At 32.4% G+C, this 25,540-nt stretch overlaps 1 protein-coding gene across 2 annotated transcripts in view; it reads left to right on the forward strand.

Moving 5' to 3' along the window:
- The window catches only part of ARF8 (auxin response factor 8), a 21,863-nt gene extending 14,114 nt beyond the window's left edge, over positions 1-7,749 (forward strand). The window contains exons 11-15 of one of the 2 annotated variants that reach the window (XM_021442368.2): positions 3,508-3,655; positions 5,045-5,727; positions 5,821-6,039; positions 6,133-6,323; positions 7,275-7,749. In XM_021442368.2, the coding sequence (XP_021298043.1) occupies positions 3,508-3,655; positions 5,045-5,727; positions 5,821-6,039; positions 6,133-6,323; positions 7,275-7,452 (1,419 nt within the window). In that variant the 3' untranslated portion in view covers positions 7,453-7,749. Of the gene's footprint in view, positions 1-3,507; positions 3,656-5,044; positions 6,040-6,132; positions 6,324-7,274 lie in introns of both variants that reach the window. The other variant, XM_021442367.1, reaches the window with a different exon arrangement.
- The last annotated feature ends 17,791 nt before the right edge of the window (positions 7,750-25,540 follow it).

Genomic DNA, 25,540 nt, shown 5'->3' on the forward strand with positions numbered 1-25,540 from the left:
ACAAGGACTTTTACTTTCACGCACTAGACCTTTCTCCAACAACTCCTCAACCTGTCTTTGTACCTTGGCTCGCTGCATAGGTGGCATTCTATATGTTGGCAGATTTGTTAATGATGCTCCCGATACCAAATCAATTGCATGTTGGATGCTCCGTAGAGGTGGTAAGACTTTTTGGCAAATCCTCATTAACCAATTCTTTAAACTCCTTCAATAGCTGCTGAATTTCGATTGGATATTGATTCGATTTACCCATCTAATCACTCTTCAAAAGCTTAGTTCCCAAAGAATACATAATTCCCATCTCACTACTTTTTGCTTTAAACTTTCAGCAGATAAATACCCAGTGATTTTGCTGATTTGGCTGTTTGTAGGGCTTGAAGTTGCTGATTTCTTAGTCTCTTCTTTAAGAGGATATAAAGAATACCTCTTGTTATCCTTGTAGAAGGAATAAGTATTTGGCTTCGTCTTATGATCCATATTGTGATCATACAATCAAGGTCTTACCTACAAAAATATCGCCAACATCCATTGGCACAACATCACATAAAGCCTCATCATCCAAGTTACCTTCTGTAGTGAATTTCAGCAAACATTGAGTAGTTATTGGTACCTCGTGTCTTTTCTTTAGCCACCCAATCTTGTAAGGATGAGGATGTTTGCTTGTAGGAAGCTTCAATTTGTCTACTATCTCTGTTGAACTAATATTTTCCATGCTTCCTCCATCAATGACAAGATCAGACACTTTACCTTCACAAACAACTTGTGTGCGAAAAATACTTCGCTTTTTGCAATCTTCTGCTTCCTCATTTATTGTTGTTGTCATCATGCTTCATACCACTAATGACTCACCTTGTGCAGGATAAACATCAATTTCCTCTATCTCCTCATCATACTTATCATAAATAGGTTCTAACTCTTCCCTTGATTTCGCTAAGTTCACCCTTCGTTGTGGGCAAGCAAAAGAATTGTGCCTCTTCATCTACAAGTAAACCATGGAATCTGGGAATTGTTGGCCCCTTTATTTGTAGAAGAACCACAACTGTTTTGTCCAGCATAAGGCATTATACCCTTGCCTTTATTGTGCTTTTCAACATTGGTTGCACCCCAATTAGTTTTATTGGTTGTGGTAGCCGTCGATATTTTTGTTGGGATGTTTGATAACCTCGCCTTGCTTCAAAATTTCTGGCCACTGGGTGCCATATAAGGGCTTTCTAGCACCATAGCGTAAAACTTATTTTTTCTGCTGCTAAAGCATATTGACAAGCATCCTAAATGTTGTACAAATGACAAGCATCTTAAGTTCACCCTACATTGTGGGCAAGCAAAAGAAGTGTGCCTCTTCATCTCACAAGTAAACCATTGAATCTGGGAATTGTTGCCCCCTTTATTTGTAAAAGAACCACAACTGTTTTGTCCACCATAAGGCATTATACCCTTGCCTTTATTGTTCTTTTCAACATTGGTTGCACCCCAATTAGTTTTATTGGTTGTGATAGCCCTCGATATTTTTGTTGGGATGTTTGATAACCTCGCCTTGCTTCAAAATTTCTTGCCACTGGTTGCCTTATAAGGGCTTTCTAGCACCATAGCGTAAGACTTATTTTTCTGCTACTAAAGCATATTGACAAGCATCCTAAATGTTGTACAAATGAAATACTCCCATCTCATTTCTAATATAATGATTCAAACCAGCAAGATAATGAGAAGTATTTTGTTCGTTACTCTCAGTTAACCCAACCTGAATTGATAGGTTATTGAACTTTGATGTGTACTCCTCAACAGTCATTTTATTTTGCGTCAAACAAAGAAACTTTTCATATAATTTCATAGTATAATAAATAGGTAAAAATTGCTTTCGTAATTTACTTTTCATGTGCTCCCAAGTGCTGACTTTAAGCTTCCCGTGTCATGCACGTTGCTCTTCAACTCTCTTCTACCATTGAAGTGCCATACCCTTCAATTTCAACTTTACAAATAACACTTTTCAATTTTCAGCCATGGGTTTCCATTCAAAGTAATTTTCCAAACTTTCTTCTCAATCTAAATAATCCTCGGCGTGAAACTTCCCATGAAAATAAGTTACTTCGATCTTGATTCCTCTACCATTTAAATCAAGAGCGTGTAATAATCCTCCAATCCAGCTCTCATCGCTTGAGTTGTGGCTCCCTCTTCATGAAAGGGGTTCTTATCTCAAATTCATCATCATCCTCTAGATCTTGAATCTCAAGGGGCTTGTGGTCACCTTCCGGATTCTCCATTTGGGCTTCCACTGGTTCCTGATGCTGCAAGGCTTGCACAGCTCGGGTCAAGTCATCAATCGTTTGCTGCATGTCAACCAACTCAGTTTGTTGGGGCTGGTTGCCTCTAATTCACCCTCTACCTTGGCCAACCATAGTTTCCTAACTAAAATAGTGGGATCGTTTGCTCGAGGACCACCTATTTATACTAATTAAGATAAATCCTAATCAAATAGAAGGATTAGAATTCTATTCCTAATACAAATTCTCCTCTTAATAAATAAACTTATTATACTATAATCTTAATAAAGATAACGAAAGAATCCCAAACTAAATAAAATAAAGAAAATAAAATCCAAAGCTAACAAAAATACTAAATAAAATAGAATTTTTGATGCGCCTACATCAGAAATGAAAAATTTTCAATATATTCATATTTCCATCAACAATGAGTCAAGGTGGCACTCTATTGATGCCATTGATGGAAGTTAGGGGATAGAAAGAAGGAACAGGGGAGAGAAATTAGAGAGAAGAACAAGTTGGTAGGGGGTCCCATTCCAATGTGCAATGGACTGAGTTGATTGGAGAAAAATGAGGAAAAGGATCCTTATTATTTTTAGCTGCCTACACTTGACACACTTACTAAGCTTAATTGTATGTAAGTTACACGTGCTTAATTGTGTTGAAATATTGGCTGAATGCATAAAATGCTATGCACTTTCTTCTGCAGTGGTCTCAAAATTGGGTCTAAAGGCATCGCTGTGCATTATTAATGTATGGTGCATCTCGTAAGGAACAATTTGAGAGGTGCACTTTCTTTTGCATTGGCCTTAAAATTAGGGTCCAAATGCATTATGTTGCATTAGGTTTTTGTTGTTAGCATGTTGATATTGTATGTTCTCTATCATCTATAGCTCAGATAGCATAAGGCAGAACTACTTTTACCTCTGCATCTGTTATATCTGTTCGTACAATGTTTCTAACAATTTCAACTATATGCTCAAAATTGCCTTCCCAGGCTTACAATTCTTTGTATGTATCTATTCTGTCAATTTCAAAAGAGAATACCTATGCAAAATGCTAAACTTCAGGTTCACTGACCTGTAGAGTTACCATGTAGTCCCATTAGCTTGCATGGAATTTCCACGTGTCTTCCATCTCCCTGTGAATTGTTTTTATTTGCACAAGGTGTCATGATGCTGAAATTTTTTCTCTACCCTAAACTTTTAATTGACTGGACTTCAATTTTTTTTTCCACTTCTGTGTGCAGGTTGGCTGGGATGAGTCAACAGCAGGTGAGAGGCAGCCGAGGGTATCATTGTGGGAGATTGAGCCTTTAACTACTTTTCCAATGTATCCATCTTTGTTTCCCCTCAGACTGAAACGCCCTTGGCATCCTGGTTCCTCATCTTTGCATGGTATTGTTCTTTCTGAAGTTCAGTCTTAAGCCCCTTTCTAAAGAAATCTGGCTGGACATTTTATTTTATTTGTAAGGATTTGAGATTGGTTAACATGTCTTCTTTTGGGGTTGTGAAGTTAAGACTCTGTTGGTTGCCTGAGGCTAGAGTGCTTAATGATTCTTGTTTTACAAGAGCCTTGATAAGAAGCTGAGGTAGGAATCTCTAATGTGTATAGAGAATTTTAAGTTTAAAAGTTATATCTGAAAGGAAACTTTGGGATTGTGCTCTGCCATGCTTAGCGATGGGTGCCTTGGCATATTGCATGAAATTTATTGTAGTAACCCACTCAAAGCTTTAATAATAGTGCTGCTAATAGTTGGGTTTATTTGGTTGTCTTCAGACCAGATCCCAACTTCCCTTATTGTTAAGCATCCTTCTGGCAATAAGTGGAGAGGCAGAACTTTTAGGGCCTCAACATTTCTTAGAATTAACCAATGTAAAATAACACCACCTAATGCTGCTCCTGACCTGTAAAATTCAATGCTAACAATTGGAGCAAATGAGATGTCTTGTCGAAACAGGACAACAAACATCTAACAAGACTAAAACTTTCTAGGGGATCTGATACCAGTTGAGCTTCCTACCTAAAAGGTCTAAAACAAATTGGCAATAGTTTGAGAGGTCTAACTTGAATATGAAGCCTAAAACAAATGCCAAATTCTTATAATATAGGATAAGACAATTTTTAGATCTGATGGATTAGGAAGAGAACTAAACCTGAGCCTGACAGGAACCAACTTCACTTGAGTGACTTTGGTCAAGGTCTGGGCCTAGTTACTTTTGTTGGGCATTCTAATTTTCACATGGATTATAGAGGAAGAAAACAAACACCCAAACCCCCAGCCACACACAAGCTATTGATGTATGAATCTTCTGTGCCTGAGATTGCTACTTTTTAGACAAAGAATAAGCAATCTTTTTAATGTGTTTTACAAAATTTGAAAAAGCTTCTTTTGAAGGTAGTACTGTCAACTAAATGTTGCCTACATGCATTCAAAAGCAAGACTAAAATCAATATTTGAAGGAAGGCTTTTTAAAGGTTTTAATTCTTGATTAAACTTATATCAGGAAGTATTTGTCCTTTGAGAAAAAGTGATGTGCTAATTGATTTAGAGAGTTTTTCTGATGCTCAGCCAATATTGCAATTCATTAGGCTGGATTATTTTGAAACACAAGTGATTGAAAAAATGAAAGAAAAGTAGTATCTGCACTTTGGCATATATGGTTTTCACTGCTTACCTTAACTGTAGACAGTTTGATCATGACGCATGGGTTAATATGTTTATCACTATTGTTTTTTTTATCTGATTCCTTGGATATCTTACCATGATAATTGTCTTCATGCAGATAACCGAGATGATGTAGCTAATGGCTTAATGTGGCTAAGGGGGGGATCTGGAGACCAAGGACTACATTCTCTTAATTTTCAATCTTTCGGCTCATTTCCGTGGATGCAGCAGAGGCTAGATCTTAGTTTCCCTGGAAATGATCATACTCTGCAGTACCAAGCCATGCTGGCTCCTGGGTTGCAGAACCTAGGAAGTGGGGATCCCCTGAGACAGCAGTTGCAGCAATCTTTGCAGTATGTTCAACAGCCAGGGAGCCATAATTTATTGTTGCATCTGCAGCAGCAGCAGCAACAGCAACAGCAACACCGAGCTGTTTCACAGTCAGTTCCACATAACATGCTGCAGGCACAATCCCAAATTCTATCTGAGAACTTGCCCCCAGTTCTTGGACAGGAACAAGTAGGCAATCAAATGGAGGAACAGGCTCAGCAACAGCATAACGTGAATCAAAGTGATCAGCTCCAGCAGAGGCAGCCGGTTAACATGCCTTCAGCATTTCTGAAAACAGATTTTATCGAGTCAGCAAAGTTCTCAGGATCTGTTCCACCTGCCCAGAATATGCTAGGTTCATTGTGTGGTGAAAGCAGTGCAAATCTTTTGAACTTCTCCAGAACTGGTCAGTCGATGCTAGCTGAGCAGTTACCGCAGCAATCCTGGGCACCAAAGAGTACTCATTCGCAGGTAAATGCCTTTGCTAGCTCAACATCACTTCCACCAGTGTTTCATGGCAAAGATGCTATAATAGAGCCAGAAATTGGTAACTCTGATGCCCAGAATTCTGCTCTTTTTGGTGGTAACAATGATTCATATGGCCTTCTGCTCCCCACCACTATGCCTGGTTTTGCTACATCTTCAAGTGAAGCTGATGTGCCCTCAATCCCATTAGGGGATACCTCACTCCAGAATCCTCTGTTTGGTTGCATGCAAAACTCTTCAGAGTTGCAGAGCACAGGGCAAGTTGACCCGCCGACTCCAACTCGAACATTTGTCAAGGTATATGTGCTGCTGTTTATAAAGGTTAATTTTGTTTTCATCATAGTTTGCTAAAGATTATAGTGATGGTGATTCTATTTTTGTTTTTTGTAGGTTTATAAATCAGGGTCGGTAGGACGCTCATTAGACATCTCCCGGTTCAGCAGCTACCATGAGCTGCGAGAGGAGCTGGCACAGATGTTTGGAATTGAGGGGAAGTTGGAAGACCCTCTTAGATCAGGCTGGCAGCTTGTATTTGTCGACAGGGAGAATGATATACTTCTCCTTGGAGACGACCCTTGGGAGTAAGTACTTGAGAGTCTTCTCTTCTGTGTCCAAACCTCTTAAAACATGTTTTTTATGTTGTCCTTAATGAGTTTGACCTCCTTTTCCCTTGTGCATTCATTTTTATTTATTTCCTCCTCGAATGCCCACCCATCCAGCATAGCATTCTTATCTGACTCATGCTCAATTTTGACATATTTTGAAGCATTGCTGCCCAGTACAACAATATTGGTCTTATTTTTACCTTGTAAGAGTTTGGTAGAATTTAGCTGTTATACAAGACTCTCAATGCACTTCCCTTCATTCTGCTTGAATCTTTTGAATGACATCTTTATCAGTTTTCCCGTAGATTTAGATTACTCTCTTTTTGGTACATCTTTTTATATTTTCACACTTCTAATTGATCTTCCATTCTCATTGTTGCTTGTAGTGAAGTTGCATTTCAAAGCTTTGTTTTAGATTGATCAAGTAGAAACTCTACACTCCAAATCTCAAAGCTGATTCTTGGTGTAAACTTATTGGATTGGAAAAATACTATTGTCTCTTTGTGACTCCTCAAGCTACTATTTCATTATATTTATTTTTTACACTATGGAAATAAGCAATGGGCTTCTCTCTTCTTCAAGACCCTCTGAAAAAGAAATAAAAGCATAAATTAAATGAAAAAATTGATCTTTTAGAAAAAGGGAAAAAACTGACAGACATGAATGAAGAGAGGTGACTATATCACAAGATTGAACCACATGATTGAGATCAAACTCTTGAGAATTTTGCATTTTGGAAATGTGGTTAGCTTTAGATTTAAGCAGTTACAATAATTTCCTATTCTTTCTTAACCAAGTTATCATATGTTAGTACTTTCATTGATTGTTTTTGACATTTCGCATTTTGATGATATTTAATTGCTAGTCATTTTGGCATTTAAGCCCATGAAGTGTGCTTAATTTTTGTTTGTATAACGAACCATGCAGGGCTTTTGTGAATAATGTTTGGTACATAAAGATACTTTCACCAGAGGATGTGCAGAAGATGGGGGAGCAACGGGTGGAGCCGTTTAGCCCAACCCCAGGTCAAAGGATGAATAGCAGTGGCACTGGTACTCGAGACCGTGTCTCTGGACTATCATCAGTTGGTTCACTCGAATACTGAGCCTGCATCTGCCTGTATGAAGGTGCAACAAATTCCAATGAATTTTCTGCTATTGTGTTTCTCCCTTTAGTAGTCTGAGTGCTACATGAGACTTGTTTTGATGGGACTAGTTATCCCCTTGGCTTTAGAATACGTGTAACTAAGGTCACACCCTAGGTTAGGGAATTAATTTATCTCCTACATTTGGTGCAAATCAATACATGTCCTTAGACTTTAAGCAATATATGGTACTGTTATTGTGCAATTACGGCTTCTCCTTTCCTTTCTTATTTCTCAATAAAAAACCTGTTTTTCTTATACTGTTTTCTTGCTATTACCAATGAAAATTAAGCAGTACTTCCTAGGAGTGCAATGAGTGTTTTAAAAGGGATCATTGCAAGTTCCAAATCGTGTACTGGCTTAAAGCAAAATGAAAAATCCCACATATGCTACATTCTCAAAGTAATAAAACTTCCATGTGCTTATGTAGCCTTCAGTATAAGGATTGTTCACTCACATTCCTTGCAATGTGTTCAATACAGATATATTACAACGTTTATTTTGAAAAATCAATACAATACAATCTTGTATAGTAATTTATTTTACAAAATTCTCTCATTTGATTTGATATTTTTACTTTACATTTAAAAAATTGATTAAAATCTTTTTTCAACATAGCTTATCTTTCTTGATTTGACATGTTCAAGTATGGTCAAATAAATAGATGAAGTCTTATATAGTGGATCAAAATAATAATTTTTTATAAGTTTACATATAGTTAAAATAAATAAAATCAAGTATAACATTTACAATACATATAAGAAAATAGACAAATCAATCAATAAAATTCAAAAAACTTAATTTTTATCACTTTAAAAATTAAAAAAAGAAATAATTTTAAAATTTTAAAATAAATCTATAAATTAAATTTGAAAAATATAAAAATAACTTTTTATTTTTAGAAATTCTAATTTTTTTTAGAAACTCAAAAATAATTTTAATTGTTTAAAAAAAATTCTAGAACAATAAAAAATGAAAATAATTTTTATTTTTAAGAAATTATAAAAGATTAGAAAATTCATAACATAAAATATATTTAGAATTTTTGAAAAAATAGAAAATATTCTTTCTTATGCTTATAATTTTTAAAATTATAAAATTTTTTTCTCTATAATTTTTAATAAACTTTTAAAAATAAAAATATTTCTTTTTAACTTTCATATTTTTTTCAAAAAAATCTCCTTGTGGGTTTTTTATTTTTTACTTTTGATTTTTTCAAAAAAAATTATTTCCATATTTAATTCTTTAGAAAAATTTCAGAATAATAATAATAATAATAAATTTTAAAATTCTCAAAATTGCTGACAAAAAAAATTATTTTGTAATTAATACTAATGTGGACTTGCCTTGTCTAATGCTTGGTTATTGGTTAGGAGAACGTTGGCTCTGTTTCATAGGAATAATTTATTTTATGAAGTTTGATAGTCAAATTTTTATATGTTTCTTTTTGCTTATGTCATATCTAAATTAAATTTGAATTATAATAAATAAAAAATAAAATATATGAGATTATAATAAGAGCTGAAAATAAAATATATGACACTAAAAATTTATTTAAGAGATGATATCATATAAAAATTTAAGAGAATTAGAGAGAAGTTTTGAGTGAGAATAAGGTCGATTTGAAAAAAGGTCATTCAAGTGAATTGTGAAGGCTCTATATATAGTGATAGAGATGATGGTTACTCAATAATAGACTTTAATGCATGTAATGAATAACGACAATATTCTCCATGGCGTCCAAGCGGCAATCTTTCTTTTTTATTTTCTTGATGGTTCGAATATCAATGTATATTCTCTAGGTTCCATCCTTCTTATATCTTAGTCAGTCAGGTAATGAATAACGACTTTAATATTGGGTGACCATTTTTGACCTTTTAATGTTGAGTAATGGTTAGAATCTATTATCTGACTATTAAAGTAATGGATTTTATGACCATTAATAATGTAATGAGATTTATTCTTGGGTAAAGGGTAAATGGAAGAGGTATACAGGAAAACTATACAAAAATAATTTAAGGGAAAAAAGGTGTACAAAATAGGTATAAAAGAAGATGATAAAATGGAGAAACACTTGTACTTAAGAAAAAAGTTAAGAGAAGACTTCTTAATTACGTCCATATTTGAGCTACTAAGTCAAACTCTTCAGAACATCTCAAGATGAAAGTAACTCGCGAACCTTGCCATTGATTATAGGTTGCTTTTACTCGGATTCGATCTTATACTCAAACATGAAATTAATTATGAAATCAAAGGATCAGCTGAAACCCTCAAAATCAATATTTGTGTTTTTTCATGCAATTTTCATATTAATTATGAGCACTTTTAAGTTCAAGTATTATGTATTTACTCTAGATATCGTAATTAAGAGCAAATTAAATCCAAAAACGCTTGTGATGGAGCAAGTAACTTGAAAAGAGAATAAGATAGTTTGAAATCCTGTAGTTGAAATCTTTACTTCTTCACCTTTATGATTTGTCAAATCTTCAGCCACCCAAATGTTTAGCCTCTAACAGTAGGATTTTACTTGTGTTAGTAAGTTTTGTTTCTAAAAAAAAAAGATCAAAAATTCTTACTGAATCTTATTTCTATTAGACAAAGAAAACTAATTTTCTTTTCTTTTTTTATGAAATAGTTAAGAAGTGGCTGAAGGCTTAGAGTTTTAGCTGGCCAACATAATATATTTATATAGCTAAACTAAGTTGTAACCCTAGATACAACATTTGTATTTTTATTTCATTGAATCCTTGTGAACTTAATTAATTTTTCAACTTTATTTTGGTCTATTTCAATTAAGTCCAATTTTATTGATTATCCTTATTTAATCTCAATCATGTCACTTAATACGTGTGACCCATTAGACTTCTAACATGTTGGTAATAAAGATAAATCATAGTCAAATATCAATTTGATAATTGATTTATATTTATAGATCATGAGCGGTATCTAGCAGCACATCATGACCACCAAAATGTTTAAGAGTCAATTAAAGAATTTGACAAAGCTTTTTAGTGATAATCCTTTTAGTAAAATGCGATCGTTTTATCAAGTATCCCAAATATGTCATAAAGCATAGCTCAGTGTTTGCTTATGACGTTTTATATTAATTCTCATAATTCATGACTAACTTTATGAATTTAGGAAACTAACTTTCTTCAAATTTATCATGCTTTGGCCAAAGATTTTGTACAAGCTAATCTAGACTTGAGAACAAGTGAGATACATCCCTTCATATCACTTGGGGTGATGAATCCTCTCTTGACCACTCGTTCACCTTTGCATGTTTAAGGGCATACTAAAAAACACTCTATTTAAGCATCTGGTCATTTCTAGACTCATAAAAGTGAAATCAAATTTTGCCATTCTCCATAGAAGATGACCTAATGTCTCAAGTCCGAGGACTAGTTGCACGACTATTACATGAGAACATATCTATAGACACTTGAGTGAAATATCAAATGGAGTTCTTATAGCAGGTCATGTTTAGTGAACTTGTTTTTTAACAAGCACGCACATGTTATCCTCAAGTATTCCATATACTTCAATTTATGAAATCAATTGCTTACTTTCCAAGTAAGGAGGCTTAACATGTATGAGTCATTGACCATTGTCAATGTCTTATCTTGACAATACAATGACTAGGAACAATTTTAGGAATAAGGCTTTGATGTATAGTGATATCATAATTGTAACAACTTTACAATTCTCTTGCAAGGCCTTTTTATTTTATGGGCTTCATCCAATTGGTACTTAATAACTTTTTATTATTACATTAACATGAAGGAAAACCTCTATCATATATAGTTATGTGATTAAATATGAATTAAATGACATTATAAATATTCCTTGGCCAATCCAACTGGTTCAAGGGCATATACCAATAGCTTTCATTACCCTTCGTATGAAATGGTTATTCTATGCGAAGTAGTGCTTCACTTGTAATAATTGTTCTTATTATTCTCTATACAATATTATGCTGTAAAATAATTATTTAGAAAATAGATATTTACCAAAATCAAGTATCTATGGAATCTAACATTCCATTTTCATTTAAGAGGTCTAAAAATATTTCCTTTAAAAAAAATATATACCTCTATTTGAACTTGCAATTTCTAAGCCTAAGAAATACTTAGGTATTCTTAGATCTTTAAGCTTCAATAATTTCTTCAAATAATTCTTCACCCCCACTGCAAGATTTGAACTTGAACTAGTTATTACTATGTCATCAACATTTATTAACAAGGTAATAAAACCAATATCAATATTCTTGGTCAAGAGAGAATAACTAGTGTTAGATTGGAAAAAAACCAAACTGTAGTAAGCACTATCTGAATTTAGAGTTTCATTGTCTTAAGGCTTGCTTGAGACCATACAAGGACTTATTAAGCTTGCAAACTAACTTAACATTGGGTGAATACTCCCTTTTAACCATGTAGCTCTAAGGCAAGTCCATAAACACATTTTCAAAGAGGTCACCATGTAGAAGTTCATTATTAATGTCTAGTTGAGAGAGATAATAGCCATGAATAACAACTCGTACTAAGAACAATCTCACAATAGTAAGTTTAGCCACTAAACTAAAAGTTTCACTATAAACAAATCCCTCTCATTGGTTAAATCCCTTCGCAATAAGTCAAGCTTTATGCTTCTAAACATTACTATTAGCATGAAGTTTAACCTTGAAAACCCACTTATAGCTAGTAAATTGAAAACCAATAGGATGAGGCATAACTGAACAAGTACCATTTTCCTTTAAGGCATACGTTCATGGCATCTTGCCACTAAGGATACTAGATAACTTGACAATAAAAGGTTGGTTCTAGTGTATAGGATAATGTTGTAGTGAATGATTAATTTTCAAAAGAAAGTTTGATTAAAGAAATGTTGTTTTGAATGTGATGAACGATGATAGTTTTAAAACAAGTAGAATTTGTAAAAAAAACAGGATGCTGATAAGTCTTTAAATATTTAAAAGGTCTTTTAGGTTGAGTATTCTGCCTTGGAGGAATAATATATGAATTTAGTAAGGTAGAATCAATAGAATTTTTTTAACGGTATAATGGTCATTTGGACAAATATGTGTATTATCAACAAAATGAACTATAGAAGAATCACTAGTAGTAGAATCGCCTAAATAGGGAGAAGAATTTAGAGAATTATCATGATTTAAAGGAATAGAAACATCATTATGCAAAGAATCAAGAGAAAGTGATGAATTCGAAAGAGAAACTAGAAATTTTGGAATTGGATATGAACAACAAGAAGAATCAAGTCTAGGAACAATAGTAATAGTATGTGAAGAATCAAAATTACGATGCATTTCTTGAAATGGAAAAATACTCTCATGAAAAACTACATCTTCAGAAATGAAACACTTATGAGTAACCAAATCATATAGCCAATGCCCTTAGATTGCCACTAGATATCTTATAAACACACATTTAATAGCTATGGATAAAATTTTTTCCTATTAAGAGATAAAGTTGAAACAAAACATAAGAATCGAAACACTTGAAGGTGTGAATATGGAAGAGTTTTATAGAACAACATGTCATAAGAGATTTCTTACCAAGAATAGCAGTAGGAGTTTTATTTATGAGATGAGTAACTACTAAAATAGCATTGCTCCAAAATTTAATAGGTAAGGATGAATAAAACAATAAAGACCTTGTTATAACAAGTAAATGTTGGTTTTTCTTTTTTAACAATGTCATTTTGTTGAGGTTTTTCTACACAATATTGATTATGAATTGTGCCATTTGAAAAGTAGAACTTAAAAAGATTTAAATTCTAAACCATTATCTGATCCATTGTCTAATCTTGGCTGCTTGATTGTGGTATTAAGTTGAGTTTTAACCATTTTAAAGAAACAGAGAATGAGAGAAGTAACATCTAACTTAAACTTCATAAGAAAAAGCCAAGTAAATCTTGTAAAGTCATCAACAATTGTAAGTAAAAATTGATGTCCCCTTAGTGATTTAATAATGTAAAGACCTCAGATATCAATATGAATTAGTTTAAAAGAGCAATTGAAGATTTTACATATACTAGAAATAATAATAGTTTTTGTCTAGCTAAAGGGAAAATTTGATTAACAGAATTCTCATTCTAGGGAACGATTTTTTGATATGCTTTATTCTTGCTATAGGGACATGTCTCGACCTATAATGCCATAAGTCAAAACCGATAGGCAGATTATTACAAACTGAATATGAAAAATTTGTATGAAAAGAAATAGGTCTTTGAGGCATTTTATCAAGTAGCTTGTATTGCATGAGACATAAGCCAACCTTAATTTCAACAGGATCAATTGTTGTCCATGAATGTATACCTTGAATCGTGCAATGCTTATCAGTGATGATCATGTGATGTTTCTTTGAAATAGTTAATTGACTTATAGAAATCAAATGAAACCTAAATGAGGGTACACATAGAACGTTTTCAAGCTTTTAGGTGGGAGTGACTTGAATTGTGCTCATGTGTCTGACCAATGCTTCAACATTATTATGAAATTGGATAAATATACCTTGAATTGATTGAAACTAATAAAATAATTCAATGAATAAGCTATATGATTTATTGCTCTTGTGTCCACAATCTAGGAATTGCATTTAAACATGAATGAGCTATGATCAATCTATGATGCAGAACAATAATTATGAATTTGAGTATTCAAAGAAAATATTAGATTGTAGTTGATTATGGAAGGTTGAGATGAGCTAGCTACTACGTGATTTTATTGTTGATGACTTCCTAAATGATTTTACTAATATTGGTTGGTAAAGTTGAATTGGCCAAGGCTTATTTTACAAGTGCATCATCAGTGCTATCTAAAGTATTCTCATTGAGAACAAACATGCTCTACAACAATTTTGACTTTCACTACTAAAACTAAAGGCTTCACCAATGAAAAATTTTGTCAGTAAAGTATTCTAATTTGTCAGTATTTTGATTCATTGACGGATTTTTTGACAAAATATTTTATTGACTTGTGGTCAAAAATACCCTCATCGGTAACATTCATTTAATCAGAGATTTTGTTGAGAAATTATCAAATTCGTTGATTGGAAGACTAATCAGTGATACAAATATTTCGTTGATACTTTTTGTTGGTAATAAGAACCGATGGAAACTTATGGTTGGCAAATTTGTCGATAATTATGTAGCAAATTCTATCAGTAAAGCGTGTTATTTTGTAAGTAATGAATAATAATCCCTTAGTAACTATTTATGGAACTCCATCGATATTGGGCATTACGCATTGATATTTTCGTCAATAATGTGAATTAAATCAATTTTTTTTAAAAAATGTATTTCTAGATTTCCCTACTAGCGTTTTTTTTTATAATTAGGGAAGAGGGGATTCGAATCTTACTCTTTAGGTAGAGGGATAATGCACCAACGAATGAGCTAAATGCTCGGGTGCAGAATTCCCTACTAGCGTTTGAAATCAATATATTTAAAAAATAATATCAAAATTAACTAATATGTATTAAAATGATTTAATTTTATTAGACAACAAAAAAAATTCAAATTGTATTTCAAATTTATAAAAATGAAAAATGAATAGAAATGTCAAAATCTATCTAAAAGATGCATAAAACAAATCCAAGTTACAAAGAAATTACTATCCCTCATCGTCCCTCAATTGTGCCTCTTCCGCATCATTAAAAAAAGGCGAGTGCCACTATGGTTGTGGCAAAGCTACAGTTGTTATGGTGAATACTTTACGTCGAGTGGAGGTGGAAACCTATAAAGGAGTTATTGGAGGCTCATCTAAATATCGAGCATCCGGGTCTACAATTGCTTCATTTCTTGATAGCCCTCAAGTTTAAGAGGAGGAGCTCGCACAATATCACTAAAAGGGGTTGCACCACAAGCATACTTAAATGTCTCAATTGAAAGAAGTAGTGTAATAGTTAAGGTCCTACTACCAAACCCATAGACATGGGTCTGAGTGGTTTATGCCTTTCCAATCTCGTACAACCATGCTATTGTATTGAATTTTGATTGGGACAATGGATCATGACCATACTTTTGTGATAACGTAGAAGCATAAGATTCCCACAAATAAAAAAAGTGAAATATTATTTTAAATTTTTAAGTAACATATACGTAGATAAAACTATATAATGAACATAAAACGAGTCATTTCTATTAACACTCATAATTTTTGACTTGTTGTCCACAAACTCACTAGCACCCTTTTATCGCTTGTGAGTACATGTGAAAAACTTGGAAAATGTTACCGATCTTTGCAATGCATTTGATTGCAATCACAACGATATCAATCATCATAGCAAATCCATCATCCAAATAAGTCACAAATATAAATCACAACAACATGCATGAATAAAGCGAACATATTAAGAACACATAACATAGTCACCACGAACAAAAAATGTCTCATATATATATGAATCACAACAACATGTTTTCGTATTCTTAAACAACACAATGGAAACAAAAAAACTTTCCTCATGTGATAATACATGAGTTAAGGACATGTACTGTTCTCTTCTAATGGATTGAAAAAGATAAAGAACAGCTTGTGTGTTTAGGTAAGATGTTGTCTTTTTTTGTCAGGTGGTTTTGCTGGGCTTTCTAGGATCGACGTTGCCACTCTTCTGTGGTCTAAACTATATTGACAACCTTGTCCCAGACTTCTGCAGTGATTTAGAGGCGTGCCTTCCCTTTGGCCAAGAGGATATCGTGAAGAGTGTTCACCTCTTTTTTGGCTTTATAGCGCTTATCTTCTAATAGATCTTTCTATTAGTCTTTGCAAATTTTTTTCCATATCTTAAAGACGATTGAAGCATTTGTAGTGCCCAAGTGAAAGACTCCTACATTAAAAATAAAAATATATTAGTGTTACAAATAAAATATATAAATATACAATAAGGGCTAATATTTTAACTTTTTGAAGACAACATGGTACCTCAAATTTACGCTACTTGACATTCTTTACCTCTTGAAGAACATGCCTCCATGTATGCCAAGCCCCATTAAAGTGACTCTCGATAATTCTAATGATGGTTGTAGTCATTTGAGTTTCTGCAAAAGTACTATAAAATTAATACATTTTTATTAGAAATGCATTAATGAAATTAATTTGACGAATGAAATTAGTTAATTAGTAGAAATTAGCTTTCTCCAATAGATTTCAAACAAATATAGCAACATTAAGATTAGGATTTTCATGAATCATCCCTTCATTTTCATTCCCAACATTGAATTGAAACTCTAAACATAAAGTATCCATAACCATTTTAGCATATGCATTTTCTACTCTGGCTTCGTTAACTACTTCTTAGACATTATAATCAGCAAAATGTCCTAATGATTGTATGACATGGAATCATTCACCATTTGAATCCCATAGCATCGGTTAAACCTTTACAAAATAGGTGCACCCGAACCTTATCAACAATTAAAACTTGTTATTTATACACCGTTAGCAAAGACATCTGATCTTATTCCTATTAACGTATCTATGCTGACAGAAGGCAAATGAAATAAATTCTTCTACGCCATCACAAATTGTAGTATAAGGAATCCACTTAAATCTATTAGGGAATGCAATTAACTCTTATCTTGTTCCATTCTATTAACTATAATCAACAGATGATGTTATCCATTATAATTATAAGATGTAAAGAAAAAAGCAACTTACTTAATTACTAGAACTATAATATATATAATTCAAAATAACATATTTTATTTGATACATCAAAGTTTTGTTTCTCATTTTAGTTCTTATTTACTTTAGTGTAATATTTTCACTATATTATTGTAGACACCTATTCCATAACTAAAATACATACATAATAAAAAGTAACCAAAATAAAATCAAATCAAATAATTTAAAAATAAAGAAAAAGAGAAGAAAGAAAAGAAAAAGAGAGAAAATTGTTGCACAGTGCTCCTTCTCCAATCAATCATTATTCGGCATTTAAGGCCCTTAGGAAGTAGCCAAATTTTGGGGAGGAAAGGTTAGCTCAGCTACCAACCCTCCTGGTGCCATGGCCTTATGAAATCATGCTCAGAATTTGGACAATCTAGCTCTTAAAAAAGGGGTTCTCAAACAAACCATGAGAGGGGAGGGGGGGGGGGGGAGATGGGAGGGGTGGAATTTTGAAAACCAAAAACCATATTAAAAAAAGTCCAAAGAATCCAATCTTTCAAAAACCAAAAAAACACAATAACTAAAAAAAATCTAAGTCTACAACAACAAACCCTTGGCCACAAAAAAAAAAAACTAATTTAGGAATCCAAAAAGGAAAGAAATAGAAAAGAACAAAAAAAGAAGCAATGCTATATGGATCAACGATGGAGTGAGGGTAGTTCAAGAGTGGGGTTTTTGGGTTTTGAGAAAGAGTAGGAGAGAGGATGTCGATTGGAAGTTTGAGGGAGAGAAGAGAAAATTTGAAAAAGAAAGAGGAAGAGAGAAGAAGAAAGAGATAGGGAGAGAAAAGAAAAGTCATTGGCGATAAGATAAGACACCGACAAGGAAGAGGGAGAGAGGGAAAGAAAAGCAAAAAGAAAGAGGGGGAGAAAGGAAAGCTGAGAAAAGAAAGAAGGAAGAAAGAAAAAGGAAAGAAAAGGGACAAGAAAAGAGAGAAGAAACGAGCAATAGGAGAAGAGAAAGAGAGAAAAAGAAAGAGAAAGTGAGAAGAAAAAAGAGAAAGAGAGGGAAAAGGAAACGCCACCTAGAAAAGAGGCTGGCGTTAAGGGAGAAAGGAGAGGAAGAGAAAAAGAAGGAAGAAAATAAAAAGGAAAAAAGAAAGAGAGAGAGAAAGGAGAGGAAAAGAAATAAAAGGAAGAAAAAAGGAAAACAAGAAGAAAAAAGAAAAAAAGAAGAACAGTTCACCATTCAAGCACCATGTTCCCTATTCTTGTTGTTGGGTTTGATTGTGTTTATTGGGGTTTGCCCACTTGTAATCCAAGAAAATTTATTGTTTAAAATTTTGTTTGGCTTAAGTTAAAATATATTATAAAAATTATATGATGTTTTAAAATAGAGAAATAAAAGAAAAAATAGATAAAGTTAAAAAAAAAGATGGATAAACATCTAGTTATAAAAAATAGATATAGTATAGGTATATATATATATACATAAAGTGAATGTTTAATATGTATAAAATAATAATTGCATATCTAAGTTAAAAATAAAAAAATGAGAAAAATAAAATAAATATTAAGTAGTAAAAAGTAAAATTAAGTAAGTAAAATGGTAGTTAGTTATGAAAATTAAAAAATTAATTTAGGAAAGAAAATACATATATATATATATATATATATATATAAAAGATACTTAGTCATAGAAAAAAATAGCCTAAGTAAGGACTGAAAATAGTATTAAAATGGATCATTATATCAAAATTAGTTGAGTACATAGAAGTAAATAAAATATATTTTTAGTAATAATAATAAGTTAAGTATGTGATAGCAATAAAATATTTAATTACACAAATCTATATATTTATATATATATAGATACATGTAGAAAATAAAAGAATATAATATAGTAAAAATTATTAAATATGTAAAATATAATAATCGCTTTGGAAATTAAGACCGATGATGGGATGTCCATTCAAAATGCGAGAAGTCTCAATTTTGAATGAATTTTCATAGGTTAGGAATTTTGATTAAGACCCCACTAGTATGGTGGGAGTGTCTTAATTTTGAATTTCAATGTTTCTAATTTTAAATAAAATAAAAAATTTATACTCAATTACCAATTAATCAAAATATATAAATAAAATAAATAGGAAATTAATGACAACAATAAATTTGTTAACCATGATAATACAAAAAATGGATAAAATACATATGCATAAATAATAATAATTATGTATAATAAAAATAATTGGTCTCAAAATATGATTTTGAAAAATTTGGTATAGTAAAATAAATAAGTACCTATTTAGAAAAATACATAATGCAATAAAAATGGACCAACAAGTGGATATAAAATATTTGTTCATGATAAATATGCACACAAAGAAAAGTAGTAATTTTTTTTTTGTGAAAAATAAGAAAGGAACATTGAATTTACGAGTGCATCACATACGATTGTTGCATTGTTAAATGTAATGGCATATAGATATATTCTGTATATGAGTATAAGCTTGATGATGGGACTTTCTGAGGAAGCTTGCGAAGTCAAGTTTCTTCGGTAAACTCCCTAAGTGAAAAAATACCTCCAGATCCCACCAATTTGATAGAAGGGTTTAGAGAAATATCTTTAATAAAAAGCTTTTTCCCGTAGGATTTGCATTCATAAAAATACTGTTTTTTCTTGCAAACAACTATCTCAATGATGGGATCTACTTGAAAAATTTGCAAAGGTGAGTTTCTTGGGTATTTCCCTAAGTGAGAGATTACTCCTAGATCTCACCAGTATGATGAACGGATTCAAAAAGTGCACTCAATAAAAGGTTTGCGTTTGGCATTATCTCGATTTTATGTCATGCATCTCACAATGGCATCACGTGCACGTCAAATCTGTAAAACTAAATAAAATATTTTAACTTGTTAATAGAATAAAAGGTGAATTAAATAAATCAAATTAAGGAAACATAAAAATAAAATTAATGGATTAGGATAATATATAATTAAATGGTACCGTTTCATGGAACGGACGTCATAGGGGTGCTAATATTTCCATGTTCGTAACCATACTCCCGAACCAAACTCTAAATAAAATATGCAAACTAGTTTATCGTTCTTTCGATGGACATAAAATTAATTTAGGATTTCGTTGAACAGAAAAAATTTATTAGGTGGCCAATCACATCTAGGTAAAAAAAATGATTAGTGGTGACTCCCTAAACCACCTCACGTCTAGTAGTCGGATTCCTAAACTTGGCACGTTACAACAGCTTGGCGACTTTACTGGGGGTGAAAGAGAGTCGAGCCATAATTAATCATAAGTTATCTCAACCCTTAAATAATATAGTGTTTCCTTTAAGTTTGAGCATTTGTTTTATGTGTTATGGTTTTATGCATTAATTGTTTTATCGTCATTATTTTATTATTTTTTTAATTATGGGGAATTTAGGATAGAAGGATGTGAGATTGTCCATCAAAGGTTGGTGCGTTCCTTCACACACACAACACATGTTACATTCATGCATGCGCCTATACCCAGACTCTGTCCTTTATTAAAAGGGAGTTTAGTAGCTATGGTCTCGTGAGGTGATAACTTCCGCATGGGCTAGTGAATACTCCCACTCAAATTAAACCTAGTTCGCTCAAAGCTTGTAATGGGTGAAGACTGAGGTGCCATACTAGTCTGAGTAGACGACAGTGAGGAACAATTTGGAAACTTGGAGTCTCATTCAAGACCAAATCCTGCATATAGAGTGTTGTAAGTGCCCTTTCCCATAGATAGAACCTTACCAAGCTTATCATGAAGAGTACACCTTAACTTAGGACACTTGAAGGAACAAATTTATCCAGGTATTTTTTATAAAATAAAAATAGCACGTGTCAAAATGATTTTTTTTAAAAAAAAACCAAAACAAAAAAAATTTTCTTTCCGTTTCCATCTTAAAAAAAAAAAGAGAGGAACAAGATTTTTGACATTAATTATTTATAGAATACTTTTCTCTTTACTTGTATTTTAAAAATCTCAAAAGAATAGCTTTCTCTATTTTCTCCTAAAAATGAAGGACAAACAAGAAAAAAGAGGGAGAATTTTTTTTCTTTTGTGAAAAAAAAATATAAAGAAAAAAATAGAGAGGTATTTCCTTTGAGTGAGGTCTTTTAAAGAGAAAAAAAAGGTCTTTGGTTCCTTTTGTTCATAAAAATGAAGGAAAAGAAAAAGAAAGAAAAGCCTTTCTTTTGCAAAAATAAATGAAGAAGGTAAAAAGAGAAAATAATACTACTTGGGAAACAGAAAAGAAAAAAAAAGTGGTTTTCCATTTAGGCAACAAAAGAGAGAGCAGAAAAAGGTTTTTCATTTCTTCCCATTTCTTCAAAAACCACAAAAAGAAAGGGATTTTAGTTTTAAATAAAACCTCCCACTATACATGATTTTTAATAATGTGGTTTTCCATTTCTCTTAATATCATCCATGCATCAAGGCATCATAGCTTTTAATGCACACAGGCAAATATCATATTTTCATCTGCATGCAATCATTTCATGTTTGTTGTAATGAAGAAAAACCCTACAGTGTTGTTAGGTTTGTAAGAAAGAGAATAAATCCCTTTTTGAAAACTTTTTAGTAAAGTTTCAATTTTTTTTCTAATTTATTTTAGTTTGGGTCAAAAGGATTGAACGATATGGAACATAAATTGGAAGAAATGATAAGTGCATTGGAACGCAATCAAGAAGAATTTGGACATGACCATCGAAAGATGAAAGGACAGATGGCCAAATTGATGGAAATGGTTGAACGTCTTAATGAAGCCCAGGGAAAGTATCCGCAAGAATCCCAACGCTTCAAATCAAATCACGTCAAAAACAATCACTGAATAAAAATTAATTTGTCATTGATAGATCCAACACATGGCTTAGTGACTCAAGTAAGGATCAAGGTTTGGAAAAAGTTGTAAAAGGGATGCATGCGTTGAATATGCAAATGATAGAGTTGAATAGTTTCATGACCAAGATGGGGTATCTAGATGCTACACAACCCCCGAACAGTGGGCTTCAACTAAGTGCATATTCTCAACCCATTACTTTTCAACCCACAAGAATCAATTTGCAACCAAATTTCTACCCCTATCCAAGCACTTTTCGACCACTCTTTCAACAAGCCTTTCAAAGCCAACCATGGGTACCATTATCAATCACCTTTACTCCTAACTTAGGCAACCCTCAAAAATAATCTGTAAAGAATAAAATAATTGGACCTTATACTTGTTACCTATAAAGAACTCTTTTATTAATTAATTCATGATCATCTTATTATCTCGGTGCTTTTGGAACACATACGACCTCCATGCCCAAAGTGGTTGAATTCAAATGTAAGATGTGATTATTATGATGGAGCTATGGAACATTCCATTGAAGATTGTGACACCTTCAAATATCGTGTGCAAACATTAATAGATGCCAAATGGTTCGATCCAAGAAAGATGATGGGGCATGGTTGTGGAAAGCACAGTTAAGTGTCAAGATGAAAGAAAGATTGATTGTGTTGGTTTTTTTTCAAAAAAGTTTTTTTTTAAGACCTTAAGACATTTTAATCTTTAACTTGTTTTGAATCTTGTAAGAATGGGTTTATGTCTGTCAAGAATTATGTTGACTTTTGAGGTCTTGTTCAACATGTTCCTAAATGTTGTTTCATAAAAACCAAAAAAAATCATAAAAAATGAACAAAGAAAGTTCGTTGAAACGTAATCATGTTGGTGCACTATTCATAATCAGGTGTTTTTGTGGTTCAAATCACTTGTCATACATTTAATCATCTCATCAAGCATTCAAACATCGTTTGATTTTGACACACATGCACACATCATTCATCTTCTTTTGTTGGAAGTACCATCACTTGACGTTATTGTATTCCACAAAAGAAGAAGCAAGATTATTGTTGATTTTCATGAATAAAAGATCTTTTTCTAATTATGTATTGAAAAAGCAAGATATCTAGAAAGATCTCTAGGGCTCAAGCTAGAATCATAGGAGATGAACAATCAAATTTGATATACAAGATGGAGAAGACTCAAGAAGAGATGAGAAAACAGTTGGCAAAGCTAATGGAGAGAATGAATGTGATGAAAGGAGAGGGACTATCGAAGGATCAACAAGTTTTCAAGGATTAAGCCATTAGTCAACATAAGGCAAACTATGCAAATTCTGGGGGCAATCGTTGATCACTTCCTAATTGTGTACATGTTTTAAGGGCAGAAACTCTTAGGAATATGGACTTTTGTCTTTCATGCATGATCATATAATTTGAGATGAGCGTTATGTTTAGTTGTTATCATCATAGCATGTTGTCATGAGTTGAGTCAAGTTTGAAAATTGCTTAAATTTCTTGTAGTTCTTATTTATTTTTCTTTCCTTTCAAAAAAGAGAAGTTTAGAATGTTAGCAATTTAAAAATAAAGCCCCATACTACTTGTTTCTAAAATCATACAAGAAAAAGAAAAAAAAAGAAAAAGGTTCTTATAAAATATATGGTGCAACAAATCTAAAAAAAAATTGGTGGTTGCTATTTGCAAATAAACTCATTCTCATAAACATTCTCAAGCCATATCTTCAAACATTCTCAATACTTTAACCAAGTGAAGAAAGGCCATTCAAGGGCTTAAATCCAAAAAGAAGCAAAAGCTCTGAAACTTCATCAATCTCATCATTTGACATCTAAGGATGATGGTCTTCATCTAAGTAATGATTAATGTTGTGATAAGGTAAAATTCATCTTTTTCAAAAAAATAAAAAAAATCTTACACTCTTGGAAAGAATTTGAATTTGGTAATTTGATAACTGTTAAGACTAGCTAAAGTTTCAAATAGATCGAAACCACTCAACCTTTTTCAATTGGATCCAAAATATGAGCTTCTCCACCCATTGCCTAAAGTTGTCCTTCATCCATACTCTAGGACAAGATGATTAGAGGAAGAAAAATTTCTCAATACTTTCAAGACACCTGACATGTAAAATAACCTTTGTTCTTCCTTCATTTAGAAATGCTAATGGGAGCAATTGGAAAAATTGAGGTTTGAAGTGAGATCTTTCAAGGTTTTGAAAGGGTTATAATTGCTGAAAGTTGTTGCTTAAGCTTCGTTTAAGTAGTTGACCAAAGAACGACATCCTTGCATTTGGACAATTTGGGTCAAGCTTTAAGTTGTGAACGTCTAAAAAAGAAAGAGAAAGAAAAAAAAACAAAAAGAAAAAAAAAAGAGAATGGTGAGAAAAGTTGATAGTAACATCATGTACTGAAGACATTCAAATGATGACAAACAAAGCAAGAGAAAAAGGAAAAGCAAAGAAAATCAATTTTTACTCCAAAATTCATCCCTTATAGGGATTGCTCTTCAAGGCAAGTAACCATATTTGAGATTAGAAATGGCCATGTTTCATTCTTCTGTTCGCAAATGAGAAATTATTCGCTTGCTACCACTTTGGGCCTATCATTTTTTTTTCTAAATGCACCTTAACCAGGGATCACCTTTCATATTGGAGGGGCAAATATGTATGAGAATCTTGTCCAAGAACATAGAAAATAAGATCTCATTTAAAGAAAGATAATACCCTATATAAAGTGGTGAATGCAAAAGAATTCGAGATAATACCCTATATAAAGAGGTGAACGCAAAAGAATTCGAGTTTTAACCTATCAAAAAGAAAAAAAAGATGATCAAAAAGTGATGAAAAAAGAAAAGGAAAATTGATGGAAAGACAAGCTTTGAAAAATCGAAAAGGCAAATATCTAAGAAGATTTTCACATGAATGAAACTTGGTTGATCACCCTTAAATACATGTTTTGAGCCTTTTTATCTATTTTATCAAAGCCCATAACCTTAGTCTATATTACATGTTTTAAAAAGTTCGTTTTGATCAAGTGTGGATGCTTAAATTGAAGAGCTTTCTTTTAGAAAAAAGGGCATATTAAAATAAATGAGGCTTTGGCTTCTTTTTCTTTTGCCATGATTATCTATGTGGATTCTTCAATCCATTTTGGATAGAGTTTGAATTTTTTCAAGTGCTTGATGGAACAATCAATGAAAAAAAAAAGAAAAAGAGATAGAAAAGGGATAAGATAAAAAAGGGGAAAAGAGAAAAATGAGCTTTAGGATGAAAACCTGAAAAGGCAACCTAAAGCGAAAATGAAAACTTATGAAAACACTCTTGATTTGGCTGATAAGAAGCACGATAGAGAGATCATTTCAAAGCGACCAGAATATATTGGAGACTTTCAAATTGTCCAAGAATGTACAATTCAATATCTGTCGTAAAATCAATGCTGAACTTTAAACTATTCTCTTCCAAAATAGCCTTGCAAATCCTAAGTCTCTAAAGCTGGTCTTCACATCTATCAAAATGCTGCACATCATGAGACTAATAGAGTGTCAAAATTGATTGTGATA

The sequence above is a fragment of the Theobroma umbraticum genome, unplaced genomic scaffold, assembly GCF_002168275.2.
Source record: "Theobroma umbraticum cultivar Fairchild unplaced genomic scaffold, ASM216827v3 scaffold_239.1, whole genome shotgun sequence".
Classification (NCBI taxonomy): domain Eukaryota; kingdom Viridiplantae; phylum Streptophyta; class Magnoliopsida; order Malvales; family Malvaceae; genus Theobroma; species Theobroma umbraticum.